Below are 27,151 nucleotides of genomic sequence, written 5' to 3' on the forward strand. Positions count from 1 at the left end.
GTATTGTGTCTGCTTCTATCCATTGGTTAACGTGAAATTTTCAAATTGCATTTACTTTTTGATTTACCCTTTTATATACGGCTCTTCCATAGAAGATATAGTGCAACTGCTTGAATAATTTTGCAATGTGAGCGCTGAAGGGCAAAATTCCAAAGGGGCGGAGTCTGCCGTAGTTTCCAATGGTTCCGTAATGCAAACTAATGGCTTGATGCCCAGTATTTTCTTATATTTTATTAGAACAATCTAGAAATGAACAGGCCATTCAGCCCAATGAAGCTCACCTGTCCTATCCACTTAATTTTCCCAAAATAACATCAAGTTGAGTTTTGAAAGTCCTTAAAGTCCTCCTGTCCACCACACTACTTGGTCACTTATTCCACATGTCTGTGATTCTCTGTATAAAGACTTAGCAAGTTTCTGCATCCCTGTGTTGTTAATGAACTAATTTTAACGTCACAGTCTCAATCCACTGGACTAACTCCCTTCATACTTTGAAAACACAAGTCATGTGTTCTTTTAATCTTTGTTTGCCTAAGCTGAATAAGCTCAGCTCTTTTAATCTTTCCTTTTCTTTCTTCATAACGGCATTGCTTTCAAGAGCGACGTTTGGGGGTGGCAAGTGGGGTAACCGCTCCAGACTTCATGCCTAAGGGGGCCCTGCTTTTGAGGTATGCGTGTCCCGTTCGAGCAGATTTGTCAAGTTATATTCTCCAGTATATATATACAGTATACAGTACATCCGGAAAGTATTCACAGCGCATCACTTTTTCCACATTTCGTTATGTTACAGCCTTATTTCAAAATGGATTAAATTCATTTTTTTCCTCGGAATTCTACACACAACACCCCATAATGACAATGTGAAAAAAGTTTACTTGAGATTTTTGAAAATTTATTAAAAATAAAAAAATTGAGAAAGCACATGTACATAAGTATTCACAGCCTTTGCCATGAAGCTCGAAATTGAGCTCAGGTGCATCCTGTTTCCCCTGATCATCCTTGAGATGTTTCTGCCGCTTCATTGGAGTCCACCTGTGGTAAATTCAGTTGACTGGACCTGATTTGGAAAGGCACACACCTGTCTATAGAAGGTCCCACAATTGACAGTTCATGTCAGAGCACAAACCAAGCATGAAGTCAAAGGAATTGTCTGTAGACCTCCGAGACAGGATTGTCTCGAGGCACAAATCTGGGGAAGGTTACAGAAAAATTTCTGCTGCTTTGAAGGTCCCAATGAGCACAGTGGTCTCCATCATCCGTAAGTGGAAGAAGTTCAAAACCACCAGGACTCTTCCTAGAGCTGGCTGACCATCTAAACTGAGCGATCGGGGGAGAAGGGCCTTAGTAAGGGAGGTGACCAAGAACCCGATGGTCACTTTGTCAGAGCTCCAGAGGTCCTCTGTGGAGAGAGGAGAACCTTCCAGAAGGACAACCATCTCTGCAGCAATCCACCAATCAGGCCTGTATGGTAGAGTGGCCAGACGGAAGCCACTCCTTAGTAAAAGGCACATGGCAGCCCACCTGGAGTTTGTCAAAAGGCACCTGAAGGACTCTCAGACAATGAGAAAGAAAATTCTCTGGTCTGATGAGACAAAGATTGAACTCTTTGGTGTGAATGCCAGGTGTCACGTTTGGAGGAAACCTGGCACCATCCCTACAGTGAAGCATGGTGGTGGCAGCATCATGCTGTGGAGATGTTTTTCAGCGGTAGGGACTTGGAGACTAGTCAGGATAAAGGGAAAGATGACTGCAGCAATGTACAGAGACATCCTGGATGAAAACCTGCTCCAGAGCGCTCTTGACCTCAGACTGGGGCGACGGTTCATCTTTCAACAGGACACCGACCCTAAGTACACAGCCAAGATATCAAAGGAGTGGCTTCAGGACAACTCTGTGAATGTCCTTGAGTGGCCCAGCCAGAGCCCAGACTTGAATCTGATTGAACATCTCTGGAGAGATCTTAAAATGGCTGTGCACCGACGCTTCCCATCCAACCTGATGGAGCTTGAGAGGTGCTGCAAAGAGGAACGGGCGAAACTGGCCAAGGATAGGTGTGCCAAGCTTGTGGCATCATATTCAAAAAGACTTGAGGCTGTAATTGCTGCCAAAGGGGCATCAACAAAGTATTGAGCAAAGGCTGTGAATACTTATGGACATGGGATTTCTCAGTTTTTTTATTTTTAATAAATTTGCAAAAACCTCAAGTAAACTTTTTTCACGTTGTCATTACGGGGTGTTGTGTGTAGAATTCTGAGGAAAAAAATGAATTTAATCCATTTTGGAATAAGGCTGTAACATAACAAAAGGTGGAACAAGTGATGCGCTGTGAATACTTTCCGGATGCACTGTATATATATTTGAGACGCTTCTAAGAGGAACCCTTTTCAAATTCCGTACATATACGTCTCTGAAAACATTCCACAGTCCGAATATTAATGTACAAAAACACATATCGCTAATGATAACCGGCTGACATGACATCAATGTGAGTTATGACTATGATACCCTGCATATTGAGACTCAGAGTATACTTTAAATTTGGGTACGTTTTCTAGAAGACGTCATTTCCACATGACACCGCATCACATTTCACTTTGTCTTGGTATTGTCATGAATTATGAATTGCACTTTTTTAATAGATTATATTGTTACTAGGGGGTTCGCCCCCTGCTCGCTTCGCTCGCCACACCCCCCCCCCCCCCCAGCCTGTGCTACTCGCCAGCCACTTCGCATCTCTGCCGCTCGTGTTGTGAAGAGGGGGGCTCCTTCAAAACCCCCTCTTTATGGGAAACACAAAGTGTTGGCACAAAGTCTCGCCTCATGGGACGTGAGTTCTTGATATTTTTTAGTTTATAATTTAAAAACAGAATAAGAATCTGAAAATCTAACAACATCACATTAAAGTTTGATAATTTGAATTCTGAAGTTTAAATTCTGAAAAGACTGATACCAAACATATATATGTAGGTTTTAAAATAAGCCCAATGTAAAGTGTGACAAAAAACGTGACATAAAATCGTAGCACAAAATCGTTGCACTTTTAGGCTTAGGATTTTATATACAGTCATATGAAAAAGTTTGGGAACCCCTCTTAATTCTTTGGATTTTTGTTCATCATTGGCTGAGCTTTCAAAATAGCAACTTCCTTTTAATATATGAGATACCTTATGGACACAGTAGTATTTCAGCAGTGACATTAAGTTCATTGGATTAACAGAAAATATGCAATATGCATCATAACAAAATTAGACAGGTGCATAAATGTGGGCACCCCGACAGAGATATGACATCAATACTTAGCTGAGCCTCCTTTTGTAAATCTAACAGCCTCTAGACGCCTCCTGTAGCCTTTGATGAGTGTCTGGATTCTGGATGGAGGTATTGTTAACCATTCTTCCATACAAAATCTCTCCATTTCAGCCCCCACTAGACATTCTACCTAACATCAATGATCTCAATCAGTCCTCGTGGTTTTCAGACTTCACGTGGAATAATTAGGCGATGATGGTCGTGTGGACTTCTGGCCTTCAATCCATCAATGTAGGGACTACATGGTGCCCTGATCAGGTGGTGGTGGTGCAGATCGTCACCACAGAAAACCAGAAAAAGAACAGCAGAGCAAGTAGGGGTTAGTACGGATTGTGGAGCCATGAAAAAAACGATGATTCAATGCATATACAGAATATCAGGGTTTTGTTTTTTGTGTCACCTTATACAATTTCTTGTATTAGGAGTTTGTTAGTTTTCACATACCCCTTGGGGTCAGAGCGCAGGGTCAGCCATTGTACAGCGCCCCTGGAGCAATTACTGGTTAAGGGGCTTGCTCAACGGCCCAGCAGAGTAGGATCTCTTTTGGCAGTGGTGGGGATTTGAACTGGCAACCTTCTGGATTCCAGCACAGATACTTAGCCTCAGAGCCACCACTCCGCCCTTAATGAAATGAAGCTATGAGGAAACCATGTTATAATAATGTGTTTCTAGCAGTTTTTTAATGTGCTCCACCATAATAATAATCCATCCATCCATCTATTTTCTAACCCGCTGAATCCGAACACAGGGTCACGAGGGTCTGCTGGAGCCAATCCCAGCCAATACAGGGCACAAGGCAAGAACCAATCCCGGGCAGGGTGCCAACCCACCGCAGATAATAATAATAATTCTTTGCATTTATATAGCGCTTTTCTCACTACTCAAAGCGCTCAGCAATTGCAGGTTAAGGGCCTAACAGAGCAGAGTCCCTATTGGCATTTAAGGGATTCGAACCGGCAACCTTCCGATTGCCAGTGCAGATCCATAGCCTCAGGGCCACCACTCCGCCTGCAATTGTATTAGCCTGGTGAATTTCTATCGGTCAGCTATTCCAGATTTTAGGTGCATAACAGCAGAAGGCCGCCTCACCACTTCTTTTAAGTTTATCTCTTGGAATTCTAAGCAGACCCTCATTTGAAGATCTAGGGTTACGTTTTGGAGTGTACGGCGAGAGGCATTTTGAAATATAGGATGGAGTGAGATTATTGAAGGCTTTGTAAACCATAAGCAGTATTTATACTCCAGATAAGGTCTAACCAGTGTGTTATAAAAGTTATTGTCTGTTTTTAACCAGATTGTTATCAATCTTTAATTTAATATTGTTTTTTGTATCAGTATGCTGCTGCTGAAGTATGTGAATTTCCCCTTGGGATTAATAAATTATCTATCTATCTATCTATCTATCTATCTATCTATCTATCTATCTATCTATCTATCTATCTATCTATCTGTCTGTCTGTCTGTCTGTCTGTCTGTCTGTCTGTCTGTCTGTCTGTCTGTCTGTGTGTGTTATACAGTACTGCCTTAAATCAATTAGTCTATCTATCCATCATTATATAGTGCCTTTCCTATCTATCTATCTGTCTGTGTTATACAGTACTGCCTTAAATCAATCAGTCTATCTATCCATCATTATATAGTGCCTTTCCTATCTATTTATCTATCTATCTATAAAGCTCCTCTCCTGGTTGGGGTTCAAGTCCCTTATGTTCGTTCTTACTTTTGTTAATTATTTGCATTGTTACTTGTTTCTGATTTTGCTGTATTACTGTTGCCTTTGTTATGTGCCTTGTGTTTTTTGGGTGGGAAACCAAGAGGCGGGGCCACCTGCCCATCACTGCCCTCCACAATTTATATTCAGAAGTTGTCAGCGGCCCACCAGGACCGGAGTTAGACATTTAATGTATGGGACTCCTACTTTATAAACCGAGGTGTCCATGGAGTGTATGCACATCACATTAGCTCCTCTTGCTTAAATATCTTACAAAAATAAAATAGATAAATAATAGAGCTATCTAATGTAATCTATCTAAATATTGCTATATTTTAGAATGTCTTTCACCTTCCACTCCAAATCGTAATCTTAGATCTTCAAATAAGGGTCTGCTTAGAATTCCAAGAGATAAACTTAATCTAATCTAAAAAATCTAATAGAGCTATCAAGTTTTAATCTCAAAATAAAGCCACGTGATGCCAGAAGCAATCCCGGGGTGCATAGAGTGTAAAGCAGGACATGCAGACACTACACACAGTGAGTGAGGTCCTTGTCACTATGACATGACCCACAATGTCCGTCATCTTGAGGTAAAGCAAATCTGATGAACAACAGACACCATCTAGTGTCTGTCAGAGGGATTGGCTAGTCACTTCAAGGATGGTGTTAAAACTCTCAGAAACTCAAGGGCTGGTAGAAAGAAACAATTGAAGTTTAATGAAGCAAAAAGAACTTGGCTGTATCCTGATCTCATAAGAGATCCATTTCAACGACCACATACCCAGATATTTCACTTTGTCAACATTTTCATTTTTTTTTCCTGTTCCTGTTTTCCAGTTTCTACCCCTGTGCCTTCCTGCACTTTTGGAGAATACAGACCTCGGTTTTTGTATCCAACGCCTGAACACGGGGAGATGAAAAAAGCATCCGTTGGCAACGACTTTCAGTTTGGTGTAAAAGCACAAGCGTCATATGCAAGGTACTTCGGGCATAGGCTTTTTTCTTTTTATTAAAGTCACTACTCATATTGAACATTTCCATGTAACGTTCCGGTCACCTGAGCGTCTGTTCAAAAATGTTTTGCTGCTTATCTAAGTGGCTTTCTCAGTTCTTGGTGGAAATGGCTGATTCCTGGGTGTTTAAGGTGTTAATGACTCATCAAATCCAACATCAAACTCATCATTAATCAATCACATGATGGATAAAACTCATTCATGAGTGAGATGTTCAGGGAAGCTCCAAGATGACACTATTGTACACTGAGGATAAATGGGGTCCTAATCCACCTTCTTTTTTCAGTGATGGTGGTTATTTCTTCACGTAAATTTGGGGTCCACATTAATGATAGGTGGGACTGATCTTATGACACATAAGAACTAGAGAAGAAAAGGGCAGAGCAGTCTGCGTTCCTCTAATTGTGACATCCTTCACATTTTCAACAGCTCTTTTGGCCAGTGTTGTGTGCTGGGCTGGTATCATCACTTCAAGAGAGTTCCACCAAATCAATAAGCTAATTAAAAGGGACACACTCTGGAAACCCTGGAGGTAGTAGAAGAGCAGAGAATGAAAACAGAACTGAGTGCCATCATAAACAATGCTGCACATCCTCACTCTGACACACCAACACTGAGGACGAAATTTTCAGCAGAAGTGTGGCAAGAAACGCAATTGGGGGTCCTTTATACCAACAGCAATACACCTGTATGGCACTCCAACAGATGGTGTTTCACAAACATTAGCACCCATACAAAATGGCATATAACAGAGACCCACAGATAAACAGACCCACGGACACTCGTTTTTTCATTATTATAATAAAAATGATTTCTTGTGGGCGGCACGGTGGCGCAGTGGTAGCGCTGCTGCCTTGCAGTTAGGAGACCCGGGTTTGCTTCCCGGGTCCTCCCTGCATGGAGTTTGCATGTTCTCCCCGTGTCTGTGAGGGTTTCCTGCAGGTACTCCGGTATCCTCCCACAGTCCAAAGACATGCAGGTTAGGTCGATTGGCGATTCTAAATTGGCCCTAGTGTGTGTGTCCTGCGGTGGGTTGGTGCCCTACTCGGGATTGGTTCCCTGCCTTGTGCCCTGTGTTGGCTGGGATTGGCTCCAGCATGACCTTGTGTTCGGATTCAGCGGATTGGAAAATGGATGGATGTATGATTTCTTGTCGGTCCAGCAGTTACTCTCTATTGGACAATTTCAACGTTAACATTTGCAGTGCAAAGTTGTCCACCCAGTTGCTATGTCTCTGTTATTTGCCATTTGGTATGAGATTTGTAAAAGCAGTGCTAATGCTTGTGATGCTCCATCTGTTGGATATCTGTTGGATCATTGGACACACAGATACAAAGACACATGTCCTTCTAATAAGGTGAATAAAATACTAGCGATTGAAAACCAGGAATCATGATAGACAAAATTTTGTCTAGTCTTGACAAATGGCCGAGCCATTTTGTTGCCTTCTGCTTGAGCCGTTACTCTTGTGATGCCAATTCCTTTTACCTATAAAAGTTGGCCACGCCTACCTCACAATGTCCTGGGGCCTCATGCATAACGCCGTGCGTAGAATTCGCACTATAACATGACGTAAGCAGCAAAGCCGAAATGTGCTTACGCACAGAAAAATCCGGATGCAGGAATCTGTGTGTTCGCCAACTTCCGTGTTCTTCTGCTACATAAATCCCGCTCAGTGTGGAAATAAACACACGTGCACGCGCCTGCTGTCCTGCCCCAACTCCTCCCAGAATTACACCCCTTTGAATATGCAAATCAATATAAATAGCCCTTAAGCCCAGCGTTCTGTGAAAAGGCAATGGCAAAAGTACGAGGAAAAATAGAAGAATTTCAGCGAATACCAAATGAAGGCAAAGAAAAATGTACAATTTTTGGTTTAAACAGTTATATAAGTAACAAAAGGAAGCTGATTGAGTGACATAGCGTGTCGGAGAAACTCGAAAGCTCAAGTTCACGAAGTCGCACAGTGCCCGAAATAAAAAAGAAGTTGTCAGATATCAAATTCGCTGTGATAAGGCGAGACATAGCCCACCGTCTGAGTGTCATATAAAAGATTATTAGGGTACAGTGAAAAAAAAGACACACTGTGAAAAAAGCACAAAATGTCAACTTTATTCTCGAAATTTCCACTTTAATCACGTAGTTTATTTTGCCATTAAAGTAGAACATCATAAACTTCATCTTAAAATCGTTTAATTTACTAGTTTCTCAAATCCCACCGTAACTAAAGTAGCACGTTAAATGCTTTGTTGTGTATTTGATCTTCTATGTGCTCTGTGTGTGTGAATCACTACGTGCTCTTCCTCCGACAGGACACAGAATCCATTACATTCGTAATATTACAGCTCTCTGAGTAATTAAAATACTGAGATGTATACGTGATATCATTTTCATGATGATAGGAGTTAAAGCATGTTATTAAACATGGGAACACGGTGGCGCAGTGATTGTTCATGTCTTACACAAGATGCTTGCTGCGCCATGTGCGACCCTCAATGAAATGCTTTATTACAGAAGTACTGTCTTTTTCAAAACGTACTAACCCCCAATTCCTGTCCTTACTTTTCTTTCTCCAAATACCCAATCGCCACACAATCAGCTCTGTAATAGACGTTAAGCCATTTGTAAGCTTAGAACGGCGATTCTTCAAAACCTTTAAGGAACATTGAAATATCTTCGTAATGTTTAATTATTCTATCCATCTATCCTTCCAGTGTCGCGCCAGCCACAGCATGAATACAGCGCGAGGTAGGAACAAACCGTGAACGAAGCTCAAGCTCGCTAGCGCTGCGGCACCGTGTAGTTAAAGTTTTATCTGTATAACATAATCAACATATTTTGCTGCATTTCATCTTAAAAATGTTATCGTCATCATATGTAAATACGCGCTTTATAAAGTGGCTCAGGTTGTGCAATATTATAACTGTACCATAAGTACAATTACCTCACGGTAACTTGCAAGTACAAACAGTTCTACAAGGAGCAATTAATGGACTGATTGAGTGTGTTTAGAATTCTTGGGATGAAACTGTTTGTGAACCACGAGGTCCGAACAGGAAAGGCTGTGAAGCGTTGGTCGGATGAGAGCAGTTCAAATAGCAAATGGCTGAGGCAGCGAGTGCTGTATACCAATAATTCTCTTTCCGATCAGCTGCTGTAGATCTGTGATTCACACTCAGATACAGTGATATAAATACTCCGAATGGTGCAGTGAGAGTAATATGGAAAAAGATGATCCGCTGTGGCAACCCCTAATGGAAGCAGCTGACAGAAGAAGAAGGTGAAGTGAGAGTAACAACGCTAAAGCAGTTATGATATTTAGAACAGTTTGACCATTCTGTGGACCATTATATTGTTACAGGTTAATTACAATCAGATGCATTAAAATTATGAACGATATGCGGTTAATTTCAGTGTATTTGATAAATGTGGATGTGGATCTAAGAAAAGGGTAACCACACAGGAACAGTAGCACTGCTTTGACGCTGGGTGCCGCCAGTCTGCAAAACCGAATGGAGAAATTGCGTAGGGCAGGGTATGTTGCTTTACGCCAAGTGTAGGTTTTATACATCGCGATTTCAATGTGGAGACGTTCTTACGCAACATTTCTGTGCGTACGCACCGTTTATACATGAGGCCCCTGTTCTTGACCAAAAACTTTTTATAAATGCCAATCAAATGTTCTAGAATAGTTAGGTGTAAAACATCACTTCCAGTTTCTGTGATATAGCAGGTCCGTGGCTCCGAACGAATGGCTGGTTTTTAAATAATCCATTGGCCATGTCAGTCTCCGTGGGCGCACTTGCGCATCTGCGGGGAGTTGATGAGGTAATTGGGGCGAGAGGCACCTGCACATGAAGGTAAGATCTTTCTCAATTGCTTCATCGGCTTCCTGCGGTGCGTGATTGAGACGCTTCACCCACGGAGCTATATTAATACGGACCAGCATAGGAAATGAGAAAAAACGAAAGAGGACGAACGAAAGAGTAAGAAAGGCTTGGAGAAGAAGAGTGCGGTATTGGGGCAGAGAAAGGACGAACCAGCTGGCTAGCAAAAGTGAGAAGATTGCACGGTCAGGGGTCCCGCGACAGACTGGTGCTCTAAGGGATGGATCGTACCCACTGATTGTGCTGAGTAGTGGGACAACCGATCCCGAGCGGTCTGGCAGACGCCAACGGAGGCAGCCAAGACTGGGGGTCGGGATGGAGAGGACCGCGGTTGCTGAAGTCACTCCAGCTGAACAAGCAATGAGTGAGCTGAAAGACTCAGAAGGAGTTGGACTCGTTTGACCCAGTGACTGGTGGTCTTTAGTCTCGTTTTTAGCCTGGTTTAAAACATTTGGATTTTTCACTGTATTTATGGATCTATGGAGCGCTGCAGTTTCTTTTGGACACAAAGTGTTTTGATTTTTTTATTGTTACTGTTGCACCATCCCGTTGCTTAGCGTGATTTGTCCCCATCTGTCAGCTCATTCGATTTCGTTATCGATGGTGTCGGGTCTTCCAAAACTGGAAGAGGGAGCAAGGAGTAGGACCCGCACCGTCACAGTCTCCTACAAGGAGGTGTAAGGACTCTGGGAACCATTTCTTTGGCTTTGTGTTTTGTCACTCTGGCACAGCAGCATACACACATATTCATCCCCGTAAAAGTCTTCGTAATTTTCTGCATGACAGAACATTTCTCCACATTCAGTATTTTGAATGTGAACTCTGTGGGGAACAGCCTGGACACAGACAGGTAGACAAGATGTTATCACCCAATACACGTTTATTTACATTATTCTCATCCATTACAGTGCACATTCCCAGTGCCTCAGCACCAATCACCCCTTAAGTCCTGGCCACAACACAATGCCTTCTCCAAGTCTCTGGTCCGCCTCCACTCCTCTTCACCAAGCTTCATCCTCTTCCACCCGACTCTTGCCCCTGGCTGGAGGGAGGCGGCCCCTTTTATACACCCCAGAAAGACTCCAGGTGCATCCTGAGGCTTCTGTAGCCACACCCCTGTGTGGCAGAAGCTCTAGCGGTGTAACCGGAAGTCCACCGGGTGTCCCCAATCCTCTTCCCCCCAGCACTTCTGGGTGTGGCGGAAGTACTGAGGTCCAGGGCTCCCAAGGCATTGGAGCGTCCCCTGGCGGTGACCACGGGCCCCTACAGGGTTGAGCTTCCAAGCTCTGTACCCGTGGCCCCCACAGCAACCAGGGAGGATGCCCTCTCGTGTTCTGGAGGAGGCACAAGCCCTCCTCCGGTCCTCCTGGGCATCCTGGCCGGGCATGAACCCCCACCAGGTACCACAACTCTTACTGTATGCTGTAAAAATACATTTCCAAAGTCCAAATAAACCAGTGTTTGTTTACATTTTCTCTTTGTTTCTTGGTATTGTTGCTCTTTTGGATCAGCGTTTCAGGGCTGTTAGGATTTTGGAATTACTGAACCTGTTTAGCATAATGTTGAACTAGGGGTGGGCGGTATGACCAAAATTCTATATCACGGTATTTTTCTAAATTATCCCGGTTTCACGGTATTGGACGGTATTTTTTTTCCCCATGCATGAGTGGATGTTAACCACATTTTCCACTGCAATTACTGCAGTAGACTGGCTAAGAATAACCTGTTAGACTGTTATGAGAATGTACATTGTATAAAAAAATCATTTTAATGTGCACACAAGTATTAATCCAGGTTTGCATGGCCCCATAAAGTGATAGTTTTCAAGGGGGTGACACTAATGAAGAGAAGGAATCACATTGCATGACAGTTGCAGTCAAAATATAGAACCTTTTTATTGAACAAATTTTGCAAAAACTTAAACTATGATTTTGACAACATATTTTCAACCATCCAAAGAGGCATTTAGACTTAGTAAAATATCCAGAGGTGCTTGTCAAAACTTGTATTGCACTGAACACGTCTTAGAAAAGTAATAAATAGTAAATATTTTTTGTGAACCAACTACACTTTGTTAATGTTAACTATCTCTGTCCACTGACACATTAAAGTGACTTTTTCAACAACTTTTCCGTCAATAAACTGCATAATATTTAAACTAATAAATAATAACAATAAAACAAATAATAGTATTATTACTGATAGCTGCACTATTACTTCAAGACTTCAAGCTCAGGTGCATTACACAGTATTCACCAAATTAAAATAAAATAAAATAAAACAAGTACAACTTTGTGATGACATCCTTACCAACTGTACCATCATTTAGGCAAACTGCATTAATATGGACCTTGCTTCGAGCTAAGCTATAAACATAAATAAAATAACTGCAACTTGCATTTACTGTATAATGCTATTTGTGGTATAGCCCTACGGAAGTGCATTAGGGCCACGGTGAAGAAAAAAAAATACAGTAAAGAGGGAAGAAAAAAAACAAACTACCGGTATATGTCAAGAATAAAGTCGACATGCTGACTTTATTCTCGACACTTCCACTTTAATTTTGACGCTTATGTCAAGATTAAAGTCAACATTTCCACTTTATTTTCATAGTTTACTTCATAATTAAAGTAGAATGTCATAAACTAAACTTCATCCTAAAATCAATGTTTAATTTACTTGATTTTCTCAAACCCCGTCATAAGTTAACGCAGCCCATTAAATGCTTTGTGTTGTGTTCCCCGACCCAGTTGTTAATCACTATGCTTCTTAAACTGACTTCCTATGCACTAAGAGGAGGCAGCAATCACCGCACAGAATCCATTCATTTCATGGTATTCCTGCTCTCTAAAAATTTAGAATGCTAAGATAAATACTTGATATCATTTTCATGATGAAATGCATTAAAGCAGGTATTAAACAAGCACGGTAGTGAGGCGGTAGTGCTGCTCCCTGGCAGTAAGGTGTCCCCAGGTGTAGAGACCTTTATGGCAGGTGTGACGAGGCTCCAAAAAACTGGATGTATGAATAGCTAAGGTTTAACTTAAATATTGTGTAAATGTTGGGTTTGTGATCTGCTGGTCGGAGACACGAACACAGAATTCAATGCATGTTCCTCTGAGCGGGCTTTCTTTATTGCACGCGTGCTGTCTCTATCTGACGTACCAAAACCCCAGTTCCTATCCGTTCTTTTTCTTTCTCCACATAACCAATCACCACACGATAAACGTCTTTGTGAAATTAAAACTAGTTATCAACTTAGCCCACGGAGTGTTCAGAACTTTAAAAATATCTTCGTTATACATGTTTAATTATGCCATCCATTCAGAGTTGCACCCATCGAAGGATGAATACAAGCAAAACATACACTAGCAGGGTCAATATAGCACAACAAAACCCCACATCCTACATGACTTTGAAAAGAAACTGAAGCGCCGAGTAAACCCACCAGAACAACATGCAAATGCAAGGCAGGCACTCCGCCGTGCCCCCATATGATTAATGCATGCTTTAATGCATTTCACCATGAAAATTATATCAAGTATTTATCTTAGCATTCTAAATGTTCAGAGAGCAGGAAGATCATGAAGTGAATGTATTCTGTGCGGTGATTGCTGCCGGCGCCTCCTCTTAGTGCAAGAAGAAGTCAGTTTAAGAATCACTTAACACAAAGCATTTAATGTGCTATATAACTTATGACGGGGTTTGAAAACATGTTGTCACACTATTACACAGTACCCAGGTACATTACACTGTATTGAAAACAAATAAAACAAGCACAACTTGGCTTGCAGTATTATCCAGTAGTATAGAAACAGTATTTACACATCTGACCTTTTAAAACTAAAGTATCTCCAGGCTCTCTGTCCATTTTCACCACGCAGCATTCCTATGCTACCGCCCACTATTTGGTGGTGTAGCAGTGAAAAAGAGCCCTAGTGCAACAAATCTGTGTTTAGCGGTGTAGCAGTGAAAAAGGTCCCCACTTGAACAGTTTCCCGCCGTGCCACATTCCGAACGTCGTTTAGGCAATTTAAACCGGTGTTGCGGTATAAGAAAAATCCATATCATAAAAAAAATAAAAAACGGTTTTCAGTATGAACCGGTATACCGCCCAGCACTATGTTGAACCCTAGAAAACGTAACGAAAACGAAGCTGAAAATGATGATTTTTGTTATTGTAAAACATGTCAATACCAAAAAAAATCACCTTAAATACAATAAGAAAAGAATGTTGAGAGTGTCTTTTGTGTGATGGGTTTTGAAACAGTCACCAACACACAGCCCGACGTTGTGAGACAGTAGAATTGTGTCTCCGTGCTTTTCTTATAATATTTTTTCTGTTGCTTGAACATTAGAGGGTAGATTGACAGTCTCAGCTTTAGTGACTGCCACATTTCCCCTGACACAAACATTGACAGTTACAGGGGGTCCTCGGGTTACAACGTCTCGACATATGACGTTTCGATTTTACAACGCTCACTCCCATAACAGCTTTAAAAAATTGAGACGTGAGTGTTTCAGCTTACGCCGTTAGCGTCGTACTTACAGACTATGTGGGCGAACTAGTTTGGTGGCGCGCAGCAGAAGAATACGCAGTAACGCGGCATATGAGTGAGAGAGTTGGTGAACTACTTTGGTTGCGCGCAGCACGAGTGTTCCGTTTGTGTTGCTTTGTTTGAAACTTTTTGGCCCTTATCATGGCTCCTAAACGAAAGTCAGAGTCTTCAGATGGTAGTGCTTCGAAGAAGAGGAAAGCCATCATGATGGAAGTGAAATTAGACATTGTAAAGAGATCAGAAGGAATAAAGGTAAGGAATTTTTTTTACACTCATTTTTTTGTTCATTTTTTCTGTTACTACATGTGGCAAGCAGCTGGGGGTGGTACCCAGCCGGGACGGCCAGAAGGATCGGAGGAGGGCTTACGCCTCCTGCAGACCACGAGGGAGCGACCGCCCTGGTGGCTTTGGGGAACCACAGGAACAGAGCTTAGGAGCTCAACCTTTATAGGGGCCTGTGGTCACTGCCAGGGGGCACCCTGATGCCTGAGGATCCCTGGCCCTCAGCACTTCCACCACACTCGGAAGTTCTGGGAGAAAGAAGACCAGGGACACCCTCATTGGGAGGCACCTGGAGCACATCCGGGTGGATTTAAAAGGGGCCGCCTCCCTCCATTCGAGGGCTGGAGTCAGGAGAGTAGAAGGACGGAGCTCGGAGGAGAGGAGTGGAGGTGGACCTGAAAAGAGAAAGGCATAGTGAGAGGCCTTGACTTTGGGGGTGAAACTGGGTTGTGTGCTGTGTTTCACTGTAAATAATTGTGTAAATAAACGTGTGTGGTGCATTTAAACAATGTCTACCTGTCTGTGTCCGGGCTGTTCCCCACATACAGTATAGTGTACAGTACAGTATATTTATGTCCTTTTGTTGTGTTTTTATGTTCTAGATTATGATTTTGCAAATGTGTTAGTATAGGTAAGTGACTTAGGCTAGAGTGTGTTTCGACTTACACCAAAATTCAGGTTACATCACTGTTGTAAGAACGGAACAGTGTTGTAACCCGAGAACCCCCTGTACTATATTGTGAACAGTGTTTAAGAGACTTATGTCTGTCTTGTCTGTCCACTTGATCACAATCATTTTGCCTTTTTCATCACACACCTCATTGCACCTGCTTGAACTTTCATGGGGCCAAATACACCAGGCTTATCACAGCAGAGTCCGGTCATGTAGTGCCATGTGCATCACTTTGACTATCACAGGTGTCCTCACACTTTGTCCTCACAGGTGGCGCAGTGGTAGTGCTGCTGCTTTGCAGTAAGGAGACTGTGGAAGATTGTGGTTTCGCTTCCCGGTTCCTCCCTGTGTGGATAGCGCTTTGAGTACTGAGAAAAGCGCTATATAAATGTAATGATTATTCTTATTATTATTATCCATGTCTGCAATTAATGATAAATTCACATCGTTATCACTATCATTTCAGTTTGTCCTAAAACTGCTGTTACAGTTTCTCATTTACACACCCTTACGTGTTTTAGTCAAAGGCTCCACACCACTCATGAATATTGTTATTACAAAGAGGCAAAATGCATAGAAATATTCATATATTTTTTTCAGTATATTTTATCCACTAGATGGCAGCAGAATACTGTACCAAGACTTATTCAGGCTTAATGCCATACATTGGATCATAACAGCTAATCCCGAGACACATCTGCAGATGATCATATTTACACAGAATTCCATGCCTGGAATATTGTGCCTAACAATATCATGTTTGATAATTCTATCTCTCTCCTCTAGAATTGCATCTTTTTTTTGGATAAAACAGAGTCTTCTTTGAATATATTTTAATTCGTCATTTGCTCAGTTTTTATCATTGTTTTATTTTTGCTGGGGGCAGCCCTGCTGTAATTTTTTTTTACCTTTGCTTTCTTTTGTTTTTATTTCTTGCCCCTGATCTTTGTTAATTTTGTAAATTATTGTAATGAATGTTAATTACTTAACTTATGCCCAGTATATGTCCAGTCTCGTTCTCGTACTATATATATATATATATATATATATATATATATATATATATATATATATATATATATATATATATATATATATATATATATATCAAGTCAAAGGGAACTTTATTGTCATCTCAACCATATACAAGTATACAGACAGATGAAATTGCGAAGCTCAGGGTCCACAGTATAACAACATGAAGTGCAAATAATAAATTAGAAATAGAATAAAAATTAAAATGTAAAATGAAAACACAAACAAGACAAGACATTGCGCAAAGACAAGACAAAGAAGTAGCAGCAATATTGACGTGTAGTTAGCAATATGAACATTGATGCATTGTATGGTATTTGCAATCTAGATACATAAATATAGTCAATAGATATGTAATATAATAAATAATAAATAATAGATATAGATAATAGAGAAATTGTTAGTGTATGATAATAGCTGTTTAACACTATATTTATATATATATATATATATATATATATATATATATATATATATATATATATCCATCCATTTTCCAACCCGCTGAATCTGAACACAGGGTCACGGGGGTCTGCTGGAGCCAATCCCAGCCAACACAGGGCACAAGGCAGGAACCAATCCTGGGCAGGGTGCCAACCCACCGCAGTATGTGTATATATATATATATATATATATATATATATATATATATATATATATATATATATATAGCAACGTTAGGGGCTTCGCCTCTAGCGCTGACATCCGAGGTTCGATTCCTGAGAGGGAGTGCAGTAGAGTGTGTACGCCTGATGAGCCCAGAATTAATGCGAAACACGTGTCGCGTACTCTTTGCATTATTTGACAGTAAACTATTTCAACCATTCTATGATCTGCTTCTCACAACTGAGGGCATCGTGGCTGATGTTAGCCGACTTGCTGACCAACCACAAGCGTTACCTGGTAGGTAACCACCCATACAATCAGATTGTGATTCAGACTACGAATGCCATGAATATATATATATATATATATATATATATATATATATATAGTAACACTAGATGGCGCTATACCGGTGCTTAACCCAACACACAGACACTGACAACACAAGTTAAAAGAACCAAGAACTTGCTTTGTACAGTGCTCTTCCAGCACAATGGCCACCGATAAACAGGAAAATAACTACAATAATAATCACTAATAAATCACAATACTCCTCCACACCTCCCAGCAAGAGGTGAGACCCAGCAAGTGAGCAGGAACTGGGAGGTAGTGGACAGAGCTTGCTGGGAGGAGTGGAGAAGAGATTTGTGTTAATTATTGTGCGTATTATTGTTGTATTGCCTGTGAATGGTGGTGGAGGTGCTTTTGGGCACTACAAACCAGAAGAAAAGAATTAAAAATCTTCTTGGTGATTTTACCCTATGTTCAGTGTGTCTGTCTGTTGGGTTCAGGAGAAAGTAGGGTGAAATGACACCTTTTATTGGCTAAATAAATAAATGTTGGGTTGAAAGAGGCAACAGCCACCTCTAGTGTCTTACTATATATATATATATATATGGTTGAAATAGTTTACTGTCAAATAATGCAAAGAGTACGCGACACATGTTTCGCCCTAATTCTGGGCTCATCAGGCGTACACACTCACTGCACCCCCCTATCGGGGAATTGAACCTCGGACGTCAGCGGCGAAGCCTCTAACGTTGCGCCACGGCGTGTGGTTCATTCAATTGACAGCATGTAGATCAGGGTAATTACATTCATTGCATTCGTAGTCTGTGTCACAATCTGATTGTATGGGTGGTTACCTACCAGGTCAGCAAACTTCCCTGAGAGGGGGGTGCAGTGAGTGTGTATGCCTGATGAGCCCAGAATTAGGGCGAAACACGTGTCGCGTACTCTTTGCATTATTTGACAGTAAACTATTTTCAATCATTCTATGATCTGCTTCTCGCAACTGACATGAGGGCACCGTGGCGGATGTTAGCTGACTTGCTGACCAACCACAACCGTTACCTGGTAGGTAACCACCCATACAATCAGATTGTGACACAGACTACGAATGCAATGAATAATATATATATATATATATATATATATATATATATATATATATATATATATATATATATATATATATATATATATATATATATATATACAGTGCATCCAGAAAGTATTCACAGCGCATCACTTTTTCCACATTTTGTTATGTTACAGCCTTATTCCAAAATGGATTAAATTCATTTTTTTCCTCAGAATTCTACACACAACACCCCATAATGACAACGTGAAAAAAGTTTACTTGAGATTTTTGCAAATTTATTAAAAATAAAAAAACTGAGAAAGCACATGTACATAAGTATTCACAGCCTTTGCTCAATACTTTGTCGATGCCCCTTTGGCAGCAATTACAGCCTCAAGTCTTGTTGAATATGATGCCACAAGCTTGGCACACCTATCCTTGGCCAGTTTCGCCAGTGTGTAGAATTCTGAGGAAAAAAGTGAATTTAATCCATTTTGGAATAAGGCTGTAACATAACAAAATGTGGAAAAAGTGATGCGCTTTGAATACTTTCCGGATGCACTGTATATATGATTTATGTCAAATATAATTAAAATTGTCTATTTAATTCTCTGAGGTTTAAACTTTGGGGGGAATGTTATAGTTTTTACCTCACGCATAAGTGCAAAATTAAATACATAATATAGCCGCCCTTTGGTCATACAGAAAATTGCAGACTGGAAACAGAGTTTGTATCTGTTCTTATATGCTATAAAAAATTAAAGCACTGAATTGTAATCATTTTTCTCCTCTTCTTTATTTCCAGCATATACTCCGTTATAGTCAGCGGCCCACTTAATATAAGCAAAGTATTTCAGTACGATTACAGAACAGGCATTGGAGAGGCGGTGGTGAAATGGACACCAAGTGAAAATGATCTGGGTGAGGTTATGCCCATCTGCTTCTTTGCTGAGACTCAAGAAGGGTAAGTAAGTGTTAAGAAAATGAGAAAGTGGTGCCAATGACCCTTTGTTTCCCATTTTAGTCTTTGTTATTGTTAAGAATTGCTGGCTCACAAAATGCAAAAAAAGGGCTTCACCTTAAAACAAGGACTCAAATGAGGCCTGGAAACATAAAGTAGTCCTGGTGAGTGGTGTCGTGGCACAGAGTAGGGGTGGGGGGGCTTGCTGGGGTCTTTAGCCCCTGATCTTAAGCATCCAGCCATTGATCAATTGGAACCCTTTCTTCTACAAGTCCAATGAAGTTAGGCTTCTAGCTCCTCATTATGGAGAGCCCAGCCTATACTCTTCTTGTTCAGTGTTCTGTCAAAGCTCGTCAACTGCATGAAAACTCCACAGGAAAACCAACTCCACCGTGAGGTAGTGGCTTTATTAACTCCTTTACAGCTAATTTTTTTTTTTCCTTTTGTTTCCAAAAAACACAAAGCAATGGTTTCACACATGAATCAGCATAAAAGACTTATTTATGACAAATGTCACTCTGTTTTATGTTTGTTCCATGCGCCTCCACAGTTTGTAAATTCACATACTTATTACATACCTGGCCCAGCGCTGTTTCAGCTGTGGAATGGCCAAATGGGGGAGGCAGCTTGATGGCTGAGGTCTCCAGGACTCTAAACCAATCCAAATCATATTATGTGATATCATCTACTGTTAAATTCTGCTCCGTACTTCTAAAATTTTTTATTTTTATACTTTATTAAGGATTTGTTCTGTTCTGTGTATTGTGTTGTATTGACGCCCTTCTTTTTGACACCCACTGCACGCCCAACCTACCTGGATTGGGGTCTCTCTATGAACTGCCTTTCTCAAGGTTTCTTCCATTTTTCCCTACAAGGGTTTTATTGGGAGTATTTTCTTGTCTTCTTAGAGAGTCAAGGCTGGGGGGCTGTCAGGAGGCAGGGCATGTTAAAGCCCATTGCGGCACTTCTTGTGTAATTTTGGGCTATACAAAAATAAATTGTATTATACTGTATTGTATACAGTGCATCCAGAAAGTATTCACAGCGCATCACTTTTTCCACCTTTTGTTATGTTACAGCCTTATTCCAAAATTGATTAAATTAATTTTTTCCTCTGAATTCTGCACACAACACCCCATAATAACAACGTGAAAAAAGTTTACTTGAGGTTTTTGCTAATTTATTAAAAATAAAAAAACTAAGAAATCCCATGTCCATAAGTATTCACAGCCTTTGCTCAATACTTTGTCGATGCACCTTTGGCAGCAATTACAGCCTCAAGTCTTTTTGAATATGATGCCACAAGCTTGGCACACCTATCCTTGGCCAGTTTCGCCCATTCCTCTTTGCAGCACCTCTCAAGCTCCATCAGGTTGGATGGGAAGCGTCGGTGCACAGCCATTTTAAGATCTCTCCAGAGATGTTCAATCGGATTCAAGTCTGGACTCTGGCTGGGCCACTCAAGGACATTCACAGAGTTGTCCTGAAGCCACTCCTTTGATATCTTGGCTGTGTGCTTAGGGTCGTTGTCCTGCTGAAAGATGAACCGTCGCCCCAGTCTGAGGTCAAGAGCGCTCTGGAGCAGGTTTTCATCCAGGATGTCTCTGAACATTGCTGCAGTAATCTTTCCCTTTATCCTGACTAGTCTCCCAGTTCCTGCCGCTGAAAAACATCTCCACAGCATGATGCTGCCACCACCATGCTTCACTGTAGGGATGGTGCCAGGTTTCCTCCAAACGTGACACCTGGCATTCATACCAAAGAGTTCAATCTTTGTCTCATCAGACCAGAGAATTTTCTTTCTCATGGTCTGAGAGTCCTTCAGGTGCCTTTTGGAAAACTCCAGGCGGGCTGCCATGTGCCTTTTACTAAGGAGTGGCTTCCGTCTGGCCACTCTACCATACAGGCCTGATTGGTGGATTGCTGCAGAGATGGTTGTCCTTCTGGAAGGTTCTCCTCTCTCCACAGAGGACCTCTGGAGCTCTGACAGAGTGACCATCGGGTTCTTGGTCACCTCCCTGACTAAGGCCCTTCTCCCCCGATCGCTCAGTTTAGCTGGCCGGCCAGCTCTAGGAAGAGTCCTGGTGGTTTCGAACTTCTTCCACTTATGGATGATGGAGGCCACTGTGCTCATTGGGACCTTCAAAGCAGCAGAAATTTTTCTGTAACCTTCCACAGATTTGTGCCTCGAGACAATCCTGTCTCAGAGGTCTACAGACAATTCCTTTGACTTCATGCTTGGTTTGTGCTCTGACATGAACTGTCAACTGTGGGACATTATATAGACAGGTGTGTTCCTTTCCAAATCATGTCCAGTCAACTGAATTTACCACAGGCGAACTCCAATGAAGCTGCAGAAACATCTCAAGGATGATCAGGGGAAACAGGATGCACCTGAGCTCAGTTTTGAGCTTCATGGCAAAGGCTGTGAATACTTATGTACATGTGCTTTTTCAATTTTTTTATTTTTAATAAATTTACAAAAACCTCAAGTAAACTTTTTTCACGTTGTCATTATGGGGCGTTGTGTGTTGAATTCTGAGGAAAAAAATGAATTTAATCCATTTTGGAATAAGGCTGTAACATAACAAAATGTGGAAAAAGTGATGCGCTGTGAATACTTTCCGGATGCACTGTACTTATTTGCCTCATCAATCATAAGCTGAAAGGCCCTTTCTGCAAAAAACAGCTTGAAGCAGTCAAGTGGCAGGTAATCCGTATTGTCCACTAGTGCGCCACGTCGTTTGATGAAGTCTAATCACCACCTTACCTTCAACAGATCTAAGTCTGTGAACTAAGGGTGAACACAGACCATTGACATGTCAGCTACATGAGTGTGTTCAGCACTACGCTTAGGTGAGGGATGATCAGCTGATGCAGGAACTTGTCTTTTGTTTTTGATTTCCATATTGTGTGCATCAAAATCGGAGTTTGATACGTGTCTGTGTAGTCCTACCCAGCAAATATTGCCATAGGCCATAGGACCTCAGGCTGCAGTCAGATCACCAGATCTCCAGGTCATATACATTAGCATGGGAGTTCGATAAGTCAGATATGGATTCAGCAATAATACGCAAAAAATAAATAAATAATACCGAGAATTTTGCTTTGCGCAATCGCTTCACTCTTTAATGTAAGAGGTAGCCCGGCCACAGACAGACACGACAACGCAGTGTCCACAACACACACGTTTATTCCCAACAATATTTACAAACACTATTTACAGTTCACAGTCCTTGGTTCTTCTGACGGCCTCCACTCCTGCCATACAAGGTCCGTCCTTCCACCCGACTGCAGCTCCCTGATTGGTGTGAGGCAGCCCCTTTAATCCCATCCCGGATGTGTTCCAGGTGCCTGGCAATGTGGGGGAAGTGCTGCCCTTGCACCCGGAAGCACTCCGGGCATAAACCATCCCTGGTCTGTCAGCACTTCCTGGTGTCCCAGAAGTGCTGTTCCCCAGGGATCAAGGACCGGCCGGGTGCCCAGGGAAATGAAGTGCAGCTATCCTGGTTCCTCCTTCACTCCAGGCGTCCCGACGGAGCAGGGTTCCTGGCCATCTATCACACTACCCCTCCCACAGCTGAAGCCTGCAGGGTAAAGCGGCCCGTCCTGCGAGGGCTGTCCTTCGACAGGTTGGGGCGCCGGACTGTCCTGGTTCACAGTTCCACCCTGAAAAAGATAAACACAACAAGGGGGTGGAGGCGCGTCCACGACGCCACTCCATGGCATCATCCAACAGCGTATACAGACAGCGCCTCCATCTGTGACCACTGTCATTGCGAGTAAAGCACCAGAGCTTCCCTCCATGTCCCTGTGCCCTCTGGACATGGCAACAGGACGGGTTTCTGTGCTTCACCTGGTTCCCAGCCAGGGTCGCGGCTTCCCTCTGCACCTGCAGAGGGCGGCTCTCAACAACAGGTGGGCACACGGGCCCAGCCTGCCCTTTGTCAGGAGGTCCAGACCTATGGCAAGCCAAATTAACATTTAGAGATATTTCAAAATGAATTTTATGATATCTGGAAATGCATTTTAGATATCTCAAATTGAATTATAGATATCTAAAAATACATCTATTTTAAGATATCTAAAAAGAATTGTATGATATCTCAAACAGATTTCAAGATATCTTGAAGTGATATGCTGTACATTTTCAGATATCTGAAATGCATTTCAAGATATCTTACATGCAATTTGAGATATCTTGAAATATGTTCATGTGCATTTTGAGATATCTCAAATACATTTCAAGATATCTTAAAATACATCTGCAGGCATTTTGAGATATCTGAAATGCATTTTCAGATATCTTAAAATAGCTTTCTGCACATTTCAAGATATCTCAAATACATTTTCAGATATCTTAAAGTAACTTCCTGCGTATTTCAAGATATCTCAAATACATTTTCAGATATCTTAAAATCACTTCCTGTAAAATTTCTTATACTTTCAATGGAACTTCCTGCCTATTTTAAGATATCTTGAAATGCATTTAAGATATCTCGAAATGCACAGGAAGTGATTTTGAGATATCATGAAATGTATTTGAGATATCTTGAAATGTGCAGGAAGTTATTTTAAGATATCTTGAAATGTATTTGAGATATCTTGAAATGTGCAGGAAGTCATTTTAAGATATCTGAAAATGCATTTCAGATATCTCAAAATGAATTTGGGATATCTTAAAATGAGAAGGAAGTTATTTTAAGATATCTCGAAATATAATTTAGATATCTTAAAAAGCATTTAAGATATCTTGAAATTCATTGTTGTTTCATATAGCTGAAATACATTTTTAGATATCTAAAATTAATTTCATGATATCTTAAAATGGGTCTCTGCTCTATTTCAGATATCTAACAATGTATTTCAAGATATCTAAAATTGTATTTCAAGATATCTAAAATGCATTTTAAGATATCTTTAAAAGGACACTCAATTATTTCAAGATCTCAATAGCACTTTCAGATATCTACAATACAATTTAAGATATCTCAAATACATTTCCAGATATCTCAAAACAGCTTCCTGTCCATTTTCAGATATCTCAAATACATTTTCAGATATCTCAGCATCACTTCCTGCTCATTTCAAGATATCTCAAATACATTTTAAGATATCTTATAATAAACAAGAAGTCCCATTGAAATAATAGGCAGTTTTACAGGAAATGATTTTGAGATATCTTGAAATATAGACACAAGTATTTTGAGATATCTGAAACTGTATTTGAGATATCTTGAAATGCATTTGAGATATCCCAAAATGTATTGCAGATATCTTAAAATGTAAAGGAAAGTATTTTAAGATATCTCAAAGTGAGTTTCAGATATCTTAAAAAGTAAGTTACATTTTAAGATATCCGAAATTCATTTTGAGATATCTCTAAATGTTAATTTGGCTTGCCATACAGACCTCTGTCTCTGGTTCCTCCTCCTTCTACCCTGGGACGCAAAGACGGTCTGGGTCTTCCTTATGGGACAAAAAGAGACCCTGCGCCGTCTGATTCCCTGTGGACCTCAGCGAGGCTGCTGCCGGCTTTTGGAGCGGTATGCTTCGGCAACTGGCACTCTCCAGCCAGCTCCTCGCACACCCCCACACCAGACTCGCCCCTACGGTACAATCGGCCACTCACCCCGCATCCACTGCAGGCTCACAGCACTGTAGCAGTTCGCCGTAAAGCGAATCCGAAAAGATCGCGGTCGTGCTATAAGCGCCTGCCGTCGATGGCCGATGCAAGGAACATTATAAATGTAAAAAGGGCACAGAATAACAGCCACCACCCTTCCTGACTGCTGTGTCTGTGTATAGGAGAGCGGTAGATCCCGCTACAATAAATAACCATGCTGTTCCTGTTTCACACTGAATAAAGCTGGTTTTGCTAAAGTACTGAGACTCAGCCTCATGTTTTGGGGTGCATGACAGGGACTCGCATGTTAAAAAATTGCAATGCTTTTTACATGTTTTTTCAAGAAAAAATGTAACACTAAGCATATTAACTTTAATGGACTTCACAGAGCTCGGTGAAGTTTGTCAACATTTCTGTGATTTTGTAGAACTGATGGTAAGGCGAATTCAGCAGGGTTCACTCATGACTAGTCCTAATGAAGATCCATCCATCCATCCATCCATCCATTTTCCAACCCGCCGAATACGAACACAGGGTCACGGGGTCTGCTGGAGCCAATCCCAGCCAACACAGGGCACAAGGCAGGAACCAATCCTGGGCAGGGTGCCAACCCACCGCAGCCTAATGAAGATTGTTGGTTAATAGAATAGAAAATGCTTGTTGGGCTGAATGGCCTACTCTTGTCATAGTTGTTTTAATGCACTTCTCCTGCTGCTTGAAGTTGCACCGGTAAGTTAAATGGTCTCCATAATTGTAAACGTAAAAGAATGCAAATAACAAAAATTCACTTGATGAAAGGAAAAGGGAGTTCCTAAGTGTGGCTCTTGTAAAAGACCAGGCCCCAGGCACAGACAGACAGACACTGTATGTCTTAAACACATACGTTGTTATTTTCTTCACCCGTGGGCGCACGTCTTCCCCGTGACCCACAGGCAATACACAGTCCCAAACAAGCACAATTCTCACCACAGCAACAATCCTTCTGGCAGCACCACACCTCCTCAGGCTTAGTCCTCCTCCTCCCGACTCTGGCTCTCTCGAGTGGTGGTGGCTGGCCTTTTTTATACCCCACCCGGAAGTATTCCAGGTGCTTGATCACCTGGGCCTAATTGCATTTCCGGGTGGGGCTGAGGAACTGACCAGCCGGGCTGCAAAGTCCATGCAGCTCCCCCTGGCAGCCATCCGAGCCCCCAACCAGGCTGTGGAGGACTCCATCTCCCATGGAGCCATGCGCCCGGTTGGGGAATCATTGTCTGCCAGGGAGGCTGCCACCAAGCGTCCCGTGGGAGGTATTGAGCTGTCCATGGTAGCTTCCCCTGGAACATATGCAGTAAGGGCGTCCCTGCCGGGCATGGGACCCGGCTGTCCTTCACACTCTCTAATCCCTTATTCTTAGAGTGAACTAAATTTGTTTGAACTACTAGGGAGCTTTGCCCACTGCTCATCTTCACTCGCCAACCCCTGTGTGGGTGCTTGTAGCGGTCAGGAGCCTCTAAGATTCACATCGTCAAAGGTGACGGTGATTTATTTATTTTAATAGAGGAGAATCCCAGGAACGTCCCCAGCCTTGGATCGACCCACACACACTCACAACAGAGACCAATAAAGCACACTGGGAAAGGCAAACAATTAAGCATATAATGAAACTAAATTAACTAAACGAAAACAGTCATACTACCCCTGACCCCTTCGGCGATATTACATTTAACATATATACACAAACACCACACAGAAAAGTCCATGAAACCCAAACCAGATGAAGATGAGAAGTGACGAAGTTAAGTCCAGCAATCTGTATGTGAATATGTGAATTTCCCCTTGGGATTAATAAAGTAGGGCGGCACAGTGGCGCAGTGGGTAGCGCTGCTGCCTCGCAGTTGGGAGACCTGGGGACCTGGGTTCGCTTCCTGGGTCCTCCCTGCGTGGAGTTTGCATATTCTCCCCGTGTCTGCGTGGGTTTCCTCCGGGCGCTCCGGTTTCCTCCCACAGTCCAAAGACATGCAGGTTAGGTGGATTGGCGATTCTAAATTGGCCCTAGTGTGTGCTTGGTGTGTGGGTGTGTTTGTGTGTGTCCTGCGGTGGGTTGGCACCCTGCCCGGGATTGGTTCCTGCCTTGTGCCCTG

At 41.9% G+C, this 27,151-nt stretch overlaps 1 protein-coding gene across 1 annotated transcript in view; it reads left to right on the top strand.

Moving 5' to 3' along the window:
• The window catches only part of LOC127526759 (uncharacterized), an 83,071-nt gene that overhangs the window by 19,338 nt on the left and 36,582 nt on the right, over positions 1–27,151 (top strand). Inside the window, exons 6-7 of the mRNA XM_051923456.1 lie at positions 5,861–6,002; positions 19,247–19,405. Of these exons, the coding sequence (XP_051779416.1) occupies positions 5,861–6,002; positions 19,247–19,405 (301 nt within the window). The remainder of the gene's footprint in view (positions 1–5,860; positions 6,003–19,246; positions 19,406–27,151) is intronic.

The sequence above is a fragment of the Erpetoichthys calabaricus genome, chromosome 2 (assembly GCF_900747795.2).
Source record: "Erpetoichthys calabaricus chromosome 2, fErpCal1.3, whole genome shotgun sequence".
NCBI lineage: Eukaryota > Metazoa > Chordata > Cladistia > Polypteriformes > Polypteridae > Erpetoichthys > Erpetoichthys calabaricus.